The sequence below is a fragment of the Aythya ferina genome (assembly GCF_964211825.1).
Source record: "Aythya ferina genome assembly, chromosome: 4".
Lineage (NCBI taxonomy): Eukaryota > Metazoa > Chordata > Aves > Anseriformes > Anatidae > Aythya > Aythya ferina.
The window spans coordinates 64,047,803-64,063,833 of NC_140300.1; the positions used below are offsets into that span (position 1 = coordinate 64,047,803).

Genomic DNA, 16,031 nt, shown 5'->3' on the forward strand with positions numbered 1-16,031 from the left:
TTGTAACTCTTACCCTTTAATTTTAGATAAATAATCAGCAATGACTTAGATGTCAAGTATTACTTGTCGACACCAGAGAAAGTTAGGTTGTTGCTGCTCTGTTTGCTAATGCAAACTTAGTTCTTTGTTCTTGATTAATTTCAGACATAGACTAAATTCAGCTCTAAAAACCAGATTGCTTCATTTGCATTGCAGAGCAGAGAAATTAATTGCTTTAAGCAATCAACTTTTGCAATGACTGTGCTTGGCTAATAGGACTAGCTGTCCTCTTTCACTGTAATTCCACTTTCCTCTAATATCCCCTGCCACCATGATAAAATAACATTATGGCCCATTCTAATATATTGTTAGTTTTTAATTACAGAATGACGTGTGTCAGCAACTGAGCAATGGACATCAGCTCAAAGTAGACTTTCGTTACTTTTATTAATGCAATGTAAAAGAGACATTCACCATAAATAACACAAAGTGCAGAGGAAAAAATGTATAATTCTAAATCTAATCAAGGTCTGCTGGGGGCCTCAGATCAGCCAACTTTTGTGGCACTTTGTTTTAGAAATTGAAAAGAAAAAAGAAAAAGCTTTTCAAACTCACTCACCTTGATATGCTTGACAGTAAACACCACGGGATCAGCTAGGTAAACCTTATTGCTGAACTCTTTGTTTATTGCTGCCGTGATGACAGGTGAGTTGACAATGACGGAGTGATTAGTCGACATTGCTTCTGTTCCTAATTTCATGCTGGCATTCTCCGTGGAGAGATAGGTGCCCAGGTTGTTGTACAGCACAAAGGCCACCCTGATTTCACCTAGAAGGGGAGGGAGAAGTTCGATATCCAGGTCATCGCACTAGGTTTTGTTTTAGACAACAAACTTCTTCTCTGAACCAACTTTAAAACTTTTTTTGAGAAAACGTTGAAAGGACCAAGATGTGGCATATGAAAATTCACCTTCTCGTGCCTATTCCAATGAGCACCATGAGGTGTGAGAGGAGGTCCAAGGATGAGAAGAGCAGAAGCAAAGGTGGGCTTATTTTTGGCATAAGTGGGAGTAATGGGCTCCAGGGAAAAGAGGCCAGGTGGCCCATTTCCCATCTGACATAACACTATTCTCTGGCAATGTTTGGGAAACATATTTCATTCCGGTCTGCCATGGAGATGCCATATAATATAATATATAATATATGCATAATATAATTTAGTCTAGTGCAAAGTCCTTTAATACATTAAGACAACCTCAGAAAGTGTGGGGTCAAATCTGGGAAAAGAAATCCAAAACTTTCCAACACACTTCCAATCTCACATGAAGGATAAAACAGAAATTGCAGAAATTTGCCAATCTGATAGCTCCTCTTTCCATAAAAATCCACCTGCAGGGAGCCTGCAGAAAAAACCCCACAACATACAACCAACCGTTTTTTTTAAGCTGAGACCATCCAGTTTGCCTTCAGTTTTGCACATTATTTCACAGACTACAAATAAGAACCAAATGTGATTAGTTTGCCTTATAAATATTAGCTGTGGGGAAGCATCTTTTGTTTCACCCCAGCTTCTGCAGAAGGTGAAGCACTGATGACGCTGGGCCCTTCCCAACCTAAATCCTATGACAATTTTATTCCCAGGTCTTTGGCAATCTCTGCGTGGGTGTAAAGCTGGTACAAATTGATGCGAGTCTCCTGATTTGACCAGAACTCCACTGATATCATGCTCAGAAATACAGACTCTCCCTTCCCTGCTGCCAACAAAACTTCTCTTTCTCTTTTTTTTTTTTTTATTTTTTTTATTTTTTATTTAATCTACTCCGAAGTCCACTAGTGGAGTGAAATACACATTCCACTGCAATTTTGCTACTCATCTTGGGTTTTACGCCAACTCTAAATGAAACTTTCCTCTTTAAATCATACATACAAAAGTACCAAATCCCATCAAGGAATTCTATGGCAAAGCTCTCTTTCTGAACCCCCAGACCAAATTATTCTCTCAAAAATTGTCAGAAATTTTGGCAGTTTTAATGCAACTGGTCTGGCTGTAATAATGTCCTATCATTCTATGCTTTGCCTACAGTGATCAAAGTCTGTAGTAGAGTGCTTTCCCCCTACGCACAGGTTAATGTTGAAAAGACAGCCCCCATAGAATGCACACTCCTTGCAGAGTGGTAAAGCACCCAAACGAAGTACAAGCTTTAAAGGAACGCATAAATAGGAGCATGTCAGGCCCATTAGTAGAAAGCCTGGCACTTTGAAGTTGGTCTACAGTGGGGCTGGAGAAATCAACAAATGTGTCTGTTCAAATTCCTGATCTGGAAATAAATGACTTGGCAGCTTGAAGACAGCTCACGTACAACATCATCTTTAATTTATGGTATATCAGTAGCTTCATAAGCTACAGAGAGAGAGGCAATGAAGATTTAGACTCTTAACAGTTAATCAACCTTTCCTGCTACACTGGCTTATTACTAATTTTTGCTACTATTATTTCTTCCCTCTCTTTTCAGATACTTGCAGAGTGCCCCACTGTGGAACAGGTTACTCAAACAAGCCTCTTATCCTGTACAAAGGCTCCCACTGCAGACAATAGTAGTTAAAAGGACTTTTCTGGACTCAGCACAGTGCCCCAACAGAAACATCATTTAGGGATCTGGTGCATTTTTACCAAAACGTAATGCTTTTGAAGGCTGTCAGTCACTCAGCAAAACAATACATTCCTTGTCAGCCAGCTTAGCATGCAGTTAAGGGCTTGGGAAGCTGGCATTAACATTAATGTAAATATTAACACAGTGATTAATACTGTGCTCACAATTGGTTAAACACAAAACAATGTTTACAAGCTGTTCATAAACAATGCCTTAAGCATGACTGATTCGGAAAGCCAGCATGGCCAGAGGTTCTGGACCTACCATTTCGACCATTTTGTTTCAAGGTATTTGCTGACAGCTGAATGGCGCTACCATGGCCCAGGTTCTGGGGAAACTTCAGATCTTCCAGATTTCCATCTGTGCTCAGCCTCGCAACCTCCAGCTCTGTATGCAAAAGAGACCAACAGTAAGAAAAATCACTACTGAAACAATCCTCTGCGCAATACTTTGAAGTTACAAAATGGTGCTCCAGACCACCTGAAAGCAGAGGAATCAAGTTACAGTGTTTCACACTAGACTCTGTTTGGACTCCTATTTCTTTTTAAATCTCTGCCCTGAAGAAGTTTTAAATTTAATTAAAAAAAAAAAGCAAATAAATTCTACTCTCTGTGGAACACAAAAGACAACCAGTTCTTGTAAACAAGAACCTCAGGATATTAAGGACAATGGTTAAAATGAAAATCTGAAAATGTTACTTCTTTGCCACTGGCGATTGCTACTTTCTGTAAATGTTATCAGTGCTCAGGATCTGTATTCATAGAAAAAGAAAGAAGAGTTGTTCTCATTTTACATATGCACAGTGGGAGTGCTGGTGCTTTCCATCATGCTTGTTTTTTAATTAAAATCAACAATCAGCCAAATAAAGACACAAATTTGTATGAAATGAAACACAATTGCATTACAGTGAACCATCTCCCTGTGAAGCGATGCTCTCATTGCCCTAGTAGATATTTTGCACTTAAAGCCAGGAGTAATAAAGGCAGCTTAGGTGTTCATTTTCCATGGGATTTCAAGGGTAGAGAGTTGCCTTATTCCTTTAGGCTCTTCTGGAAAGATTTCTAAGTCTTCCAGACAAAATGCCAAGCCACATCTAACAGATTGCTCTCCAGTTAATGTATGGCCAAGACAGAAACCAGGCTCCCCAGCCCTTTCTCTCCTTCAGTATTTATGGGCTCTCAGTATTTATGGGCTCTGCTTCTTACGGATATTGTCGGTGTTTTCCCGGACGATGTCTGTCTTCAGCAGGTTATCGGCCAGCACGAAGGCACTGTCCTCCACGGTGTCGAGTAACTTGGTGGCTGCTCGCTGCTGTTCACTTGCGTTGAGGTCCCTCCATGCATTCAGAGCCTGTGGCTGCAGGAGGTTGTTCACCGTCTCCACCATGGCCTGCAAGGGAGAGGAGCTGAGTAAGAAAGGACTTTAGCAAACCTAAAGTCGAGACCTCTGACATGCACTCATTTCCCTCCTCCACACACATTAGTTTATAGGGACAGGGCAACATTTTCTCTCCCTGACCATCAGGGCAGCCTAAAATGGAGTTAGTTAACATTAACTGCATTGGACACGAGAAGGAGAGGTCTTGATTTTATTCTAACGCAGGCTGTGCTCAGATTAAGAAGGAATTAAGAACTAGGGGTGGCAGAGTAGGGGTGGAGAAATCCCTAAGGAAACGTGCATGAAAATATATTTCAAAACCCATTCGTGAAGCAGGTTGCTGCTATCGGCTGCACCAGAATTCGGAAGCAGGGCTGGGGCACTCATGGAAGCTATTCAGGAACTATCTGCATGGGTTAGGCTCGATAGAGAACACTTCCCATCACATAACCTCTGTCAGGCTGTCACGGCGATGCAGAGATAGTTGAGTTACGCCGCTTCATCCAGAGAACCAGCAGGTGCCCCCACAGAGACTTTGATAAGCCGTGACATTTCAAATTGCTCCGTTCAGGAAGGAGCCGGCCCCACAGTAACAACCTCAGGACCTCCTGTGGTGCACCTTGCGCCCCGGGCTGCCCTACACAAAGAGCCTTCCCATGGAGAGCTTCCCACGGGTTAATCTAGGAGCACATCCAGGGTCACACGGAACCACGCCGGCCTTGTGATCGCTAAATTACAGCGCTAGAGGCCTACCCAACCTGAAGGTTTCGCTCAGCCTTAGACCTCTGCTTAGTAACTAAGCAGAACCGACTCAGCTGTCTTCCAGGCAAGGATTTTCGGTGAGACCAGCCACACCAGCTGGTGAAACTGATAGTGCGGAGATAAATAATATACTTTGACAGTGTTTTCTTCTGCTGGTTAGTGTCTAGCTATGAGGCAGGCCTGCCCCACAAAGAAACACCTCCATTACCATCTATCGCTGACTACAGAATCCAACCTGCCCTTTGAGATGAAGTCGCCTTTCTCAACAATTTTCTGCGTGTTGAAAGCACAGTCATCAAACCCATACCTCTGATCTTCAAAGCAAAGACATTCCCATGGGATTTCTACATGTTGCAAGCCTAAAGTACCTTCCATGGCTCACTTTAATGAAAATAGTTCAGTATTTACTCCTGACTGTTCTCCAGCAGAATTCTAAGGAAGAGCATTACAATAGTAACACATGGCACAAATGCCTCATTACTCTCTCCATCTACCTGAAAGGAAGGTGTAGGGAGCTGGGGGTTAGCCCCTTCTCACAGATAACTAGTAATAGGATTAGAGGGAATGGCCTCAAGTTGCCCCAGGGGAGGTTCAGGTTGGAAATGAGGAGACGTTTCTTCTCAGAAAGAGCAGTCAGGCATTGGGACGGGTTGCCCAGGGAGGTGGTGGAGTCACCGTCCCTGGGGGTGTTCAAGGAAAAGTGGGACATGGTGCTTGGGGACATGGCTTAGTGGGTGACAGTGGTGGTAGGGGGATGGTTGGACCAAATGATCTTGGAGATCTTTTCCAACCTTAGTGATTCTATGATTCCCAGTGCAAGGCATGCTGATGTCAACTCTGGGTCACATCGAACCAGAATTGGATTTCATTGTTATATCCATGTGACCTTCAAGAATTGCCAATTACAACAAGGTTCAAGGAGAAGCAAGGACATCTAGACCTGCCACTGCTAGTGCTTTTAATCCCAGCAAAGACGTTTCACTTAGATAATGCCATGTGCATCCTAATCTTAAATGTCCTTCAGGTTGGATGTTTCTCATATCACCACAGCTCCTGTTGGAAGACAGAGGCAGAATCAGGCACCCTGACAGTAAAAAGCCCCTACTCTCCAACCTAATTAATGACAACTTAACTCAGTTGCTTTTCTGACAAATCTCTCCTTTACCTTCAGCAGATCTTTCCCTCCCTGGAAGCTATTGCCCTGGTCCTGTGATTAATAGACAACATTTCTCCTGAGCCTCACAGCTTGGTTTCCAAAGTATAAAGTAGTCAATGCTTCCATCACTGAAGCAAACTGAAATGGCAGAAAATCTCTTCCTTTATTGCCACTGCAAAAATCTTTTTCTTGTAAAGCTTTTACATTCCAGAGCTGGGATCCTGTTCTCATTTGCTGTTAAGCAGAAATTACTAACCATACATCAATTTCTTAAACTAATTATTAAACTAATTTTCCTAAGTAGTCTAAAAATTATCTTAACAAATGTGGTGTGTGCACAGAAAAAACAGGTTAGCAACTTCAACAGCCAAAAAGAAATACTAAAAAAACATTGCGTTTAAGTGTGGGTTTTTTTTTCAGCATTTTAAAATCTTGAAGCCTAATCGCTGTAGCTCTTAATAAAATTCAGTAGTTTACTTTGGTAGCTTATCTCCTTTCAGGCAAAAAGGAGGTGTTATTCTTTCACAGTCACCAAAAAAATCAACTATTTTGCTGTGCTGGCTCTACACAACATGGAGTTTTCTCACAAAGATCTTATATTCCTTGAAAGCAGAAAATAAGGATTTTTCTCACCTTTCAATATTACTGTGCAGACTACAATTTGCCTTACTTCTATTTAGCTCAGTTGTTAATAGCGTTTTTAAATCTCTGCTAAAACAACATGCTTTCATCAATATCTGAGTGGTGGAAATAGTCTTTGCAGCAGATCTAGCTCCTGGCTGTGGATGGAAAGGCAATGCTTATTTGTCTAAATATGAAACAGATGATGACATATTTGTGTTATGGTTAAACTTATGCTGCAAAGATATTTCCCCAGGAAAAAAAAAATAATTAGCATTTATTTATTTACTTATTAACAAAGCATTGTGCATGTATGCATACAAAGCTTGACAGAGAACCTCGGTTAGATTCCTCCTGCAAAATGTGTGCTCTCCATCCAATGGGCATCGTGATGCTGAGCATCCTCTAGAAATGACTAAACTTGAAATCAGCTACATCATATCACTTTGGATCCTGGGTCTGACACTAAAACTCTGGAAAGATTTCCAAGGACTTTGGTTCGGGTCCTTAGCAGAGATCTGAGTGAAGTTGGTAGACTGTCATCACTGGCATTACAACCAAGATGAATTTAGTCCATAGCTTTTCCCAGAGGGTCAATCCCCTCACCTGCCTCAGTGCATTAATCAAGTGTTCCCCGCATTATATTTCTGAGTGCAGCACTTCATTATGGCTGAGTGCTGCAGGCTGAAGCCAAGGAGATGAGGTGCTAATGAAATGTTTGCATTTTGGACATGAGCTGAGGTAGGTGTTTAAATGAAACAAAACAGCTGTTAAAGCAACAGTGTCTCTTGAGACAGAGATGCCAACTGGGAAAAGTTGGGCAGGGAACCAGGAACTGTGGAAAGTCAGGCACATGGGACAAGTACTTGCCTGTGTCTTTGCATTTAAGCTGAGGCTTTGTGGTTTAGGTGGGTTTGGCACCAACTCCAATGACTTTGTGGTCTGATGAAGCTCCAGCATAGGAGCAGCAGTGCCAGTCTTCCAGCAAAGCCTCTCAGTGACCAGCAGAAGGGTTAGCCCTGACAGATGACCTTTGAAATGAAGAAAGCATGAGACAGGTCTGCTAGGGAGCTGATGACTTGTTGGGTTTTATCTGAGACCCTTGGTGATGGTGATAAAGGTGGGTATTTTCAGAGGGAGCTAAGGAAGTTTTGACTCAGTTCCATCCCATCTCGCTTCAAGAATTTAACATGGAGCACAGTCAGGAGCCCAGAAGCTCTCTAGTGTCTCTTCCCAGTCAAAGTAGAAGGAAGGATCATCTTCATATAGGTACCCAAAAACACGTGAGTTTAATCCTGTCCCTGAAGGACACAAAACCTATTTAAGGGTTCTGCATGAACCCTTACTGAAGACCTTGTCCCTGCTTCCCAAGCTGAAGGTATTCCACTGTTGTATTTTTCTTCTCTCCCCTGTCTTATTCCTCTTCCAAAAGTAGCTCAACTAGATGAACAACTTCCAAGTGAGCCAAAGCACTCTTGTGAGCCTCATGGACTCCAACATAACTCTATGTCCCCTACAGCACAGCACAAAACCAATGCCAAGGTTGCAGAGGCTTTAAGAATGAACAGCATACGCACATATATGCCCAGGGAGAAGGACAAAAGTAACTTAAATGACATCAAGGGAGTGCTTTCAAAAGGCATAGCTTGCTTGTTTGCAGCCTTAAAGTACGGATAAATGAGGGAAAAAGAGCACCAAGAAAGAAGACGTCCCATCTGTTTTTTTATCCTGAGATCTGTAGGTGTAGCTGTATGCTGACTACGGTATCAGGGTACCTACACAATCACTGAATGCTAAACCCCCTTAATGCAAGCCCGTAGAGAACAACCATTCTGGGTCTGATGACAGGTCCAATGAGTCTAATATTCTGTCCCCAACAGTGGCTTCAACTGGACATTAAGAAAAGAGTAATGCCAAGAGTGGAAGATAAATCCCAGGATGGCAATTCCTTTCATTAGGTGGCTATACAGCCTCACAGAGTATACATTCAATGTAAATAGATGTTAATAAATTACACAGGGAGATTTTTTTTTTCCCAGATAAGGGCATATGCTCATGGTTTCTTGATTTTGTCCCGAGGTTACAATACAGAAACAACATGTAAGACTTCCTTCTCAAACACTTATAAATTGGTATTAAAAGCTGCGTTGTCAAAAGGGCAACTAATTAGGAGTCTCACAGTAATTACACATCACTAAAAGGCTGATCATATATGTCCCATTGATTTCCTCTGTGACAGCTGCTTCATTCCATAAAACTGAATTTTGCATGTTGATTTATTTTTATCTTCTCCCCCTCTAGAAATGCCTGGCGAGAATATCTGTCTATGTGACACATGGTTTAAACCTACAGGATAGTACATACCCAGCGACACCACATCCCTTTGTTTGTCTCTCACCATAACAACACCTAAAGCATTGCTGTTTGACAAAAGTAGGCTCTGTAATGTAAAATCTGTCTTCAGCTGGGAATTGAACCTCAAAATTACCAAGAGATGTCAGGCCTGCTAATCTCATTGCCGATTTTGGACCAGAGCTCGTTGTGCTGTGCTTAAGCAACTCTCCTGGTGCTAGGTCCTAAAGGTGTTAGATCCTAAATGTTTATAGTTCATTTTAGCCTTTCACTAAGCAGCTGATGGAAGAACGCAAACCCCAATGAATTTAGGACTGGAGTACATTTTCAAGGGTGTGTGAGAAAATATTGCTTCGTGCCAAGTGAATACCAGCAAGCCCTACAGGGAACGCTGGTTGAGCGCCTCTGCTCAGTAATTTTCAAATTCACGGGTTGTCCTTCCTTACAAAACAGCACCTCCTTAAGATGAGACTGGAAACAGTATAAATTATTTTGCATGCACCTTATATCAAAGTCTAAGCTCCTGTAGCGGCACTGGGTGAAAAGGACAGTGGCATATGGCATTAAAGCACCACTTTTGCAATGACATTTCTACTAAAACTATATGCTTTTTATAACTTATAAAACCCTATCTCACACTGCTAACACTCGTCTTCCTTGACCTAACAGGAATACTTGATGCAATGCACTTTGAAAAATTAGTACAGAAGGAGCTCCGTCAACAAAGCTGTGCTTTGCACTGATAGACTGAAATCATGGCTGGTGCATGAAAAGAAAAAAAAAAGCAGTGCTTGTACAGCTGCCCCTGCACAAAAGGTGTTTGTTGGTACAGCTTCGCTAAGAAAGGTTTGCTCACTCTTTCCTAGAACAGTGGTGCTAAGACCATAGAGGGCAATCACATAGATGCAGCCTTTGGCTGTGCTTACAGGTTGAGGTTCTGGTCCTGCTTGAGACCTCTGGGTACTACTCCAAAACAAGTGCATCGTCATCTTTATTCAAAGCATGCAAAAAATGTTATTAGCCCACTTTTTAATAGCAGCTTGAGATTTTATGGTAAATCGGTGGAGAAAAAAAAGCATGAAAACCCTTTCAGGTCTAAAGTGCACAGTGAAAATGAAAAACACTTCAGAGAGTAGACGCACTGAAATGCGGATATGGTTCAATGATTGCAATATTGTGCTCTTTTTTCCCTTCTTTCTACTAGAAACTAGTAGTACTTTAAAAGAGCTTACCTGCCTCCTTGCTCAAGAATAGCTCATTTTTGTCTGTATTCATATGAAACACCCAGTGCCAAAATAACCCCTTTTTTAAAGCTATCAATATTTGCAAGACTCCAAACTAATTGAGTTAAAGGCACAATCGATGATATTGAAGACAAGTTCCGCTGGAAGCTGTGCAATTGTTGCCTCTGGCCCTAAAAAGTACCAGTACCAGAGAAGCTCCCATTAACTCTGAATATACCTGGTATAGCCAAAATGGGCACTCCAGATAAGAAGATGGGGATGAAAGCCTGGATTTGGGCACGTGAGGAGAGCTGGTTCTGGTAAGATAATTGCACTGAAAGGGACCAGCTCGTGAAATGATGGACTTCAGAACAGCACCCCAATCCCTCTACAGCAGGGTCACCAATCATACCGAAACAGTTGTCTGCTATGTAGGACTTAGGTCAAAAATAGAAGCACACGTTATTTCCTCAGTTCCCTAAACAAGAAAAGGGTCTTTTTGGCTAAACGATGGCATTACATCCTGTTTCTTAGCTGAGATGGGCATTCAAATATGTCTGACAAGGCTCTTCACCTTTGCATGTTTTTTTCTTCTTGTCATTTATTATTCCAAATTAAAATTAGTCTCTGGTCAAAGCATAAATAAGCACACTGGAGACAATTCCTTACGGGGAAGCCCAGCCAATGTCTAAGGCTTTTTGCAAAGCAATTTGGTCATACGAAAACAACAGCAATAATCACTGAAATGGATAGACACATATTTAGATTGAATCTATCTGAACCGTGGTTAAAAATTAAAATCATTAGAATACCTACTGCTAATCTCCACATCTGCCTTCAAGACTTACCCAGAAACACCAGTCCATGTCTAATACCAGAGGAGGTGACTGGCAACTGATGGTATCAGTTTTGGCAAACTGAACCAAAACCCACGATTACTACTCACGGTGAAGGCAGGTAGAGATCTTCAACTGGCCTTGCAGAGGAATTTCCAAAATGACTCCATAGATTCAGGGTATCAAGAAAGAGCATGCAATCTCCTCTTTTAAATGCTACAGAAAATGTGTCTGCTCCAGGCACAGGAACTGTACCGAATCAGAAAGAGCCTGAATTTCAGCGGCGCTGAGAACTCACTGCAGTGGGAATAAAGGCACTGACCTTTATTACAATTAGGCCATCTACAAAAGCTTTCTTATGGAATTAATGGTCTTGCACTAGGCATGCAAGGTTTGCAATCTTGGCCTTGAACTACCAGTAATCTCCTAGTGGGAGCACAAAAAAAAATAAAATAAAATAGGAGATCTAAGAAATAAAAGGTGGTTACAAATTACAGGGTATGGTTTTTTACTTTGCTTAGTATATGAGGAAGAATATTTTAAGGTCAGAAGGCATCTGTAGGACTGAAATAAAAGCAATTGATTGGGAAGAAGGAAATAACATATGATCTATTTCATCTAATGAGATCTTCCCTGCAGAATAAGCTGAAAACTGCATTTATGAATCATCTGTATTTGCTGCCCTACTGTTTGGGATTTGAGACTATACAAGCAACTGCTAGAATAATTACACCGGGGAAGTGACTAAAGATGTAGAAAAAAAAAAGAAAATGGCTTGCAAACAATAAGAGCTTCTTTGATGGAATATCCATAGCCTTCAAGGGAACTCCTAGGGTGGCCATGAGATTCTTCTTTTCTCCCAGTGGTCCAAATTAAAGGGACGTCTCCCACTGGCCTCTATGGTAACTCGTATTGAGACTTTTTCCCGTGCCACCAGGTTTAAGGGCTGAGTCAGCCTAAAGCAGAAAGTGAGCACACAGTAACACAGAAAACATATTTTTTTTCAGTTTTGCTGTGTTACATGTGACAGTATCATCATACATGTAGCTTAGCTGTAGGTAAAGGAACTTGTGGTCATATTCCTTTTTAATATTTACGTGAAGAATTTGGGATTCCAGCCACAAACCCAAGGCTGCGGCTTTGATCCTCCTCTCCCCTAACAACAGGCTCAGTGCAGCAGAAACACGCGGGGTGGGGATTTATATTTTTGCTCTTACTGACACAAATCAAGTGCAGGTTTATCAAGCTGTGAAGTATATTAAGTTCACAGAGTTTTAACAAAAGGGCTACCAACCCACAGAACCCTGCTGTGAGTCACACTTCTTTCAGATGTCCTTTTAATTATATTAAATGAAAGTTTGGGGCACTTTGATGCTTAGGGGCAAACATCTAGCTATCTTGAAAAAGCTGCTGAAAGTACTCCCCATAGCTATAGCTAATATCCTACATTGTATGCACACTGCTAACCAATTTATTCCAGCCACTTTAACAACGATACCTCTCTTGACAGGCCACGCAGAATAGCATCAGGAGTTGAGCAAGGCACAAATCATTAGAGGACTCTGAAAGTTGTTTGACACGCACCGTGGAGCTCTTTGTCATACAGCCAATTAAGTGACCAAACAAGGAACTCGAAAATCCTCATTAATTTGCCCCTTTCTCTATAAATGGAGGTTAGAGTCTTTCTTGTTGCAGGCACAACAAGAACACAGCTAAACGCGGCGTAATTCAATTTACTCTCCGTCTCAAGAGCTACAAGTTTCTTTCGTTTCATCCTCACAGAAGTTTGAGCCAACTGAGCAAGTAAGCAAGAAGGAGAAAAAACAGAATTAATCCACTTTAAATATTACTGGCAAAGTCCCAGACATACCTTTTATCTACCGAGAGCTGCTGGGTTTGAAAAAAGAATAGAAAAAAAGTCTCTTCTTTTACTCAGTCCTAAACTTAATGGCTTGAATCCCCTGGGGGAAAGCCTTTCATTTTTGCTTAGTACAGCAATTCCAACAGCCTGTGTTACAAGGGTGAGGTGTTCAGAAAACTTCCAGGAGAACTGGAAGGCTGAGGCTGACTGCAGCCACCGGCTGCCATCTGCTACCTGGACCCTGCCAGGCTCTCAGCACTGGCCTTGCTGGTGGCTGCAATGCCACCTGCACCCAGATGCTCTTGGGGTCCTCATGGGGCGGGTGGCACCTCCATAATCTCCATGTAGTGTACAGACAAGCCCTGAATTACAAAACAGGGCCAACTGGTTTACAGGACAGCCCAGAGGATAGCAGAAACCAGAGCAGAAAATGCTGTTAAGCCAGGAAAATGCTGCAAAAGCAACGCTCTGCTGCTTCCTTCCACACCTCCCACAGAACAGCCACTCAGTCTATCTATTGTATTCACCGTCCTCCAGCTTTGAAGAAACTGAGACTGGCTTAAAAAAAAATAAAATAATAATAATAATGGGATCCCCTCGGGAAGTTTTTGCCCTCTGAGATCTGCATCTCAAATGCAGCACGCAGTTTCACGTGGGAAGGGGCTGCTGCCTGGCTTCATGATGCCTCTCAGCTGCAGACCACAAAATCCAAGCAGAGCAAGGAGGTGAGTTCAGACGCTCTAATCAAGAGCACACACGTGCTCAAGAGGACTCTGCATGTCTGGACTGTGTGGTGTGAGCTTTTATTAAAAGCTTGTGTTTCCCATGTTTAAGAATTCCATGTTAATAGGGCCTCCCTTATTGTAATATCTGAATGTTTTGGGTTGGTTTTGTGTGTGTGTATTTTTTTTTTTTTTTATTTTTTTTAACTTTATTACCCTTCTTGTATTCCCAGAGGTCAGGGGGATTGTATCCACAGTATTATGAGATGAGGAGCTGGGAAACAGTGAGCATGCGTCACTTGCTGAAGGGCATGGAAGAAATCTGTGACACCACACCAAGTTTCACAGCTCTCAGCAGACAAATGTTTAGTGTTTCCTTCCACTCCAGAGCTTCACTATAAGGAGAAACACCTTCAGAAAATGAGTAAGTTCTGAAAAAAAAAATAAAAAAATCCAGAAAATTCTGACCAGCTTATGTCACACATCAGTCACCAAATGAGGCTACACTCACCCAGTGTGTCACCCATTGTGACTCACTCTCCTGCACAAAGACTTCTTCCTTCCCTTCCCAAAATAGACTGCCAGGAACTGTGGAAAGGTGGGCCTGAGTAATGCAGGGAGATGCAGCTCCAAGGGGAATTGGTGCAGAGATCTTCAGCCACTAAAAAGCCAGTCACCTGCTCCAAGCTCTCCTTAGCTGATGGAGAACCCTTCCAAGTCTACTCACCCCACCCCTGTCGGACATCCACCTCTGTAAGCTCAGCCCATCTAGGCGACTCCTACTATCACAAATTAAAACTGATGTTGCAGTTTCTTAAACATCACGGCGATTGGCAAACCCCCAAGCTGTTGTCTGGCCGTTATATTAACATGTATTTATCATACCACCCGTCAGATTGGCTCATGTTGGATTTTTGAGAGAAAAGAGATCATCTACCACATTTGCAACTAAAAGAGGAGCATCCATAATCTCTGTCTTCACTAAATAAAATCCCCGAGTTTATAACTCAATAAATATTGTGGCAGTTTACAGACATATCTAATCAATACTTGTTTTAATTATGACATTACCCAGAAAAATAAGATGGTAATCTGATACTGCGTCCCCACTGTTTCATCTTTGAATAACTCAGAACATTTCCAGTTCCATTTTACACATTTATTTATATTATTAATTTATTTTGGACTTTATAGGACTTTACACCTCAGCTGGCACAGGGGCTCTGTCCTAACCACTTAGGTTTTGTCAGCCCAAAGAAACCACTAAGACTGATATCAGTAATTATCATCTTCTCAAGTTACCCTCCCCTTCCCACAAATTCACCTGTTTTCAATTGCACATTTGATTTTTATAGTTACTGAGCATCTCTCACATAAACTGTACGGTGTTTTCCCTTGCTTAGGGAGCACAGCTGTGGATGCGCTTCATGACAAAGGGACCAGCAAAAGGAGATCATGTCAGCAATGCTGAAAACTCAATTTCTCTGCCATCGGTGGCATAGTTCCACGGAGCATCCACCTCCCAGTGACTTCACAAGATCTGGGACTTCCCCATTTAAAATCTGTTGAAAAATTATTGCTAAGTTGTCTTTGCCAGCCCAGACATTTCACTGCCTGGTAAAGCAGAAGTGGCCTGTAACAGGAATACCTGCAGTCACATTTAATTGCTATCACAGACAAATACTCCTCCCACAAGATTTTTTGCTGACTTCAGCAACATGATTTTCCAAATGGAAACATACTGTATGAAAATATGTCTAGATACATTATTTTACCTCCATATATTACAAGACTGAGCTGGAGAGGTTCAATTAGGTCATCTAATTCCTTCTTCAAGCCCTCCATTACAGGACTGTCCTCTTCAATAGATTTACCAGCTTTGTTCATATTTACACTAAACAGCTTAGGCAATGAGCTTTCATCAGCTTTGGTCTACTACAGAGGTAGGCAAATGATTAATGTTTAAACATAGAAGTAGCCTTTCCAAGTGAAAGGCAAGGAGTCCTTGAAATTAATGGTAAGCTTAAGTCTATGCAGAATTCAAGTTTTTATTCTATCAATGCCAAGATTTCTGTAGAGTATATTAAATCCACTATTCAGTACTGTTCGAAAGAAGACAAGAAGACCAGGAGCCTGCAACGAGTCTGCAGAGTGCACCTGCACAGCTAAGAAAAGGACAAGGTTGAGTAGCATCCAATATCCCCAACAGGAGCGTGCAGTCCATGGTCAAACCAGCTTCACCATGTTTCAACCGTAGACAAGATAGCCAAACTGGGAGTAAGCACTGAAGGGTAAAATTTCCTTAAAATGATAAATGATCCTAAGGGAGGTCAGTCCAGATATGATACGTGTAAGTCCATAACTCATCTTTATCCATTAACGTTTATGTTAGGGAACAGATGAGGGATGGCTTGCTGTCATGGCCAAAGGGAAGACAGACATGCTACCAGCACAGAGGTGAACTGTTTTATATTTAATGCCCTAGAAATCTA

At 41.8% G+C, this 16,031-nt stretch overlaps 1 protein-coding gene across 1 annotated transcript in view; it reads right to left on the reverse strand.

The window, feature by feature from the left end:
* ADGRL3 (adhesion G protein-coupled receptor L3) overlaps window positions 1-16,031 on the reverse strand; it is a 519,229-nt gene that overhangs the window by 68,041 nt on the left and 435,157 nt on the right. Inside the window, exons 14-16 of the mRNA XM_084516776.1 lie at window positions 3,835-4,018; window positions 2,894-3,016; window positions 599-807 (exon numbers count right to left, since the gene is read on the reverse strand). Of these exons, the coding sequence (XP_084372902.1) occupies window positions 599-807; window positions 2,894-3,016; window positions 3,835-4,018 (516 nt within the window). The remainder of the gene's footprint in view (window positions 1-598; window positions 808-2,893; window positions 3,017-3,834; window positions 4,019-16,031) is intronic.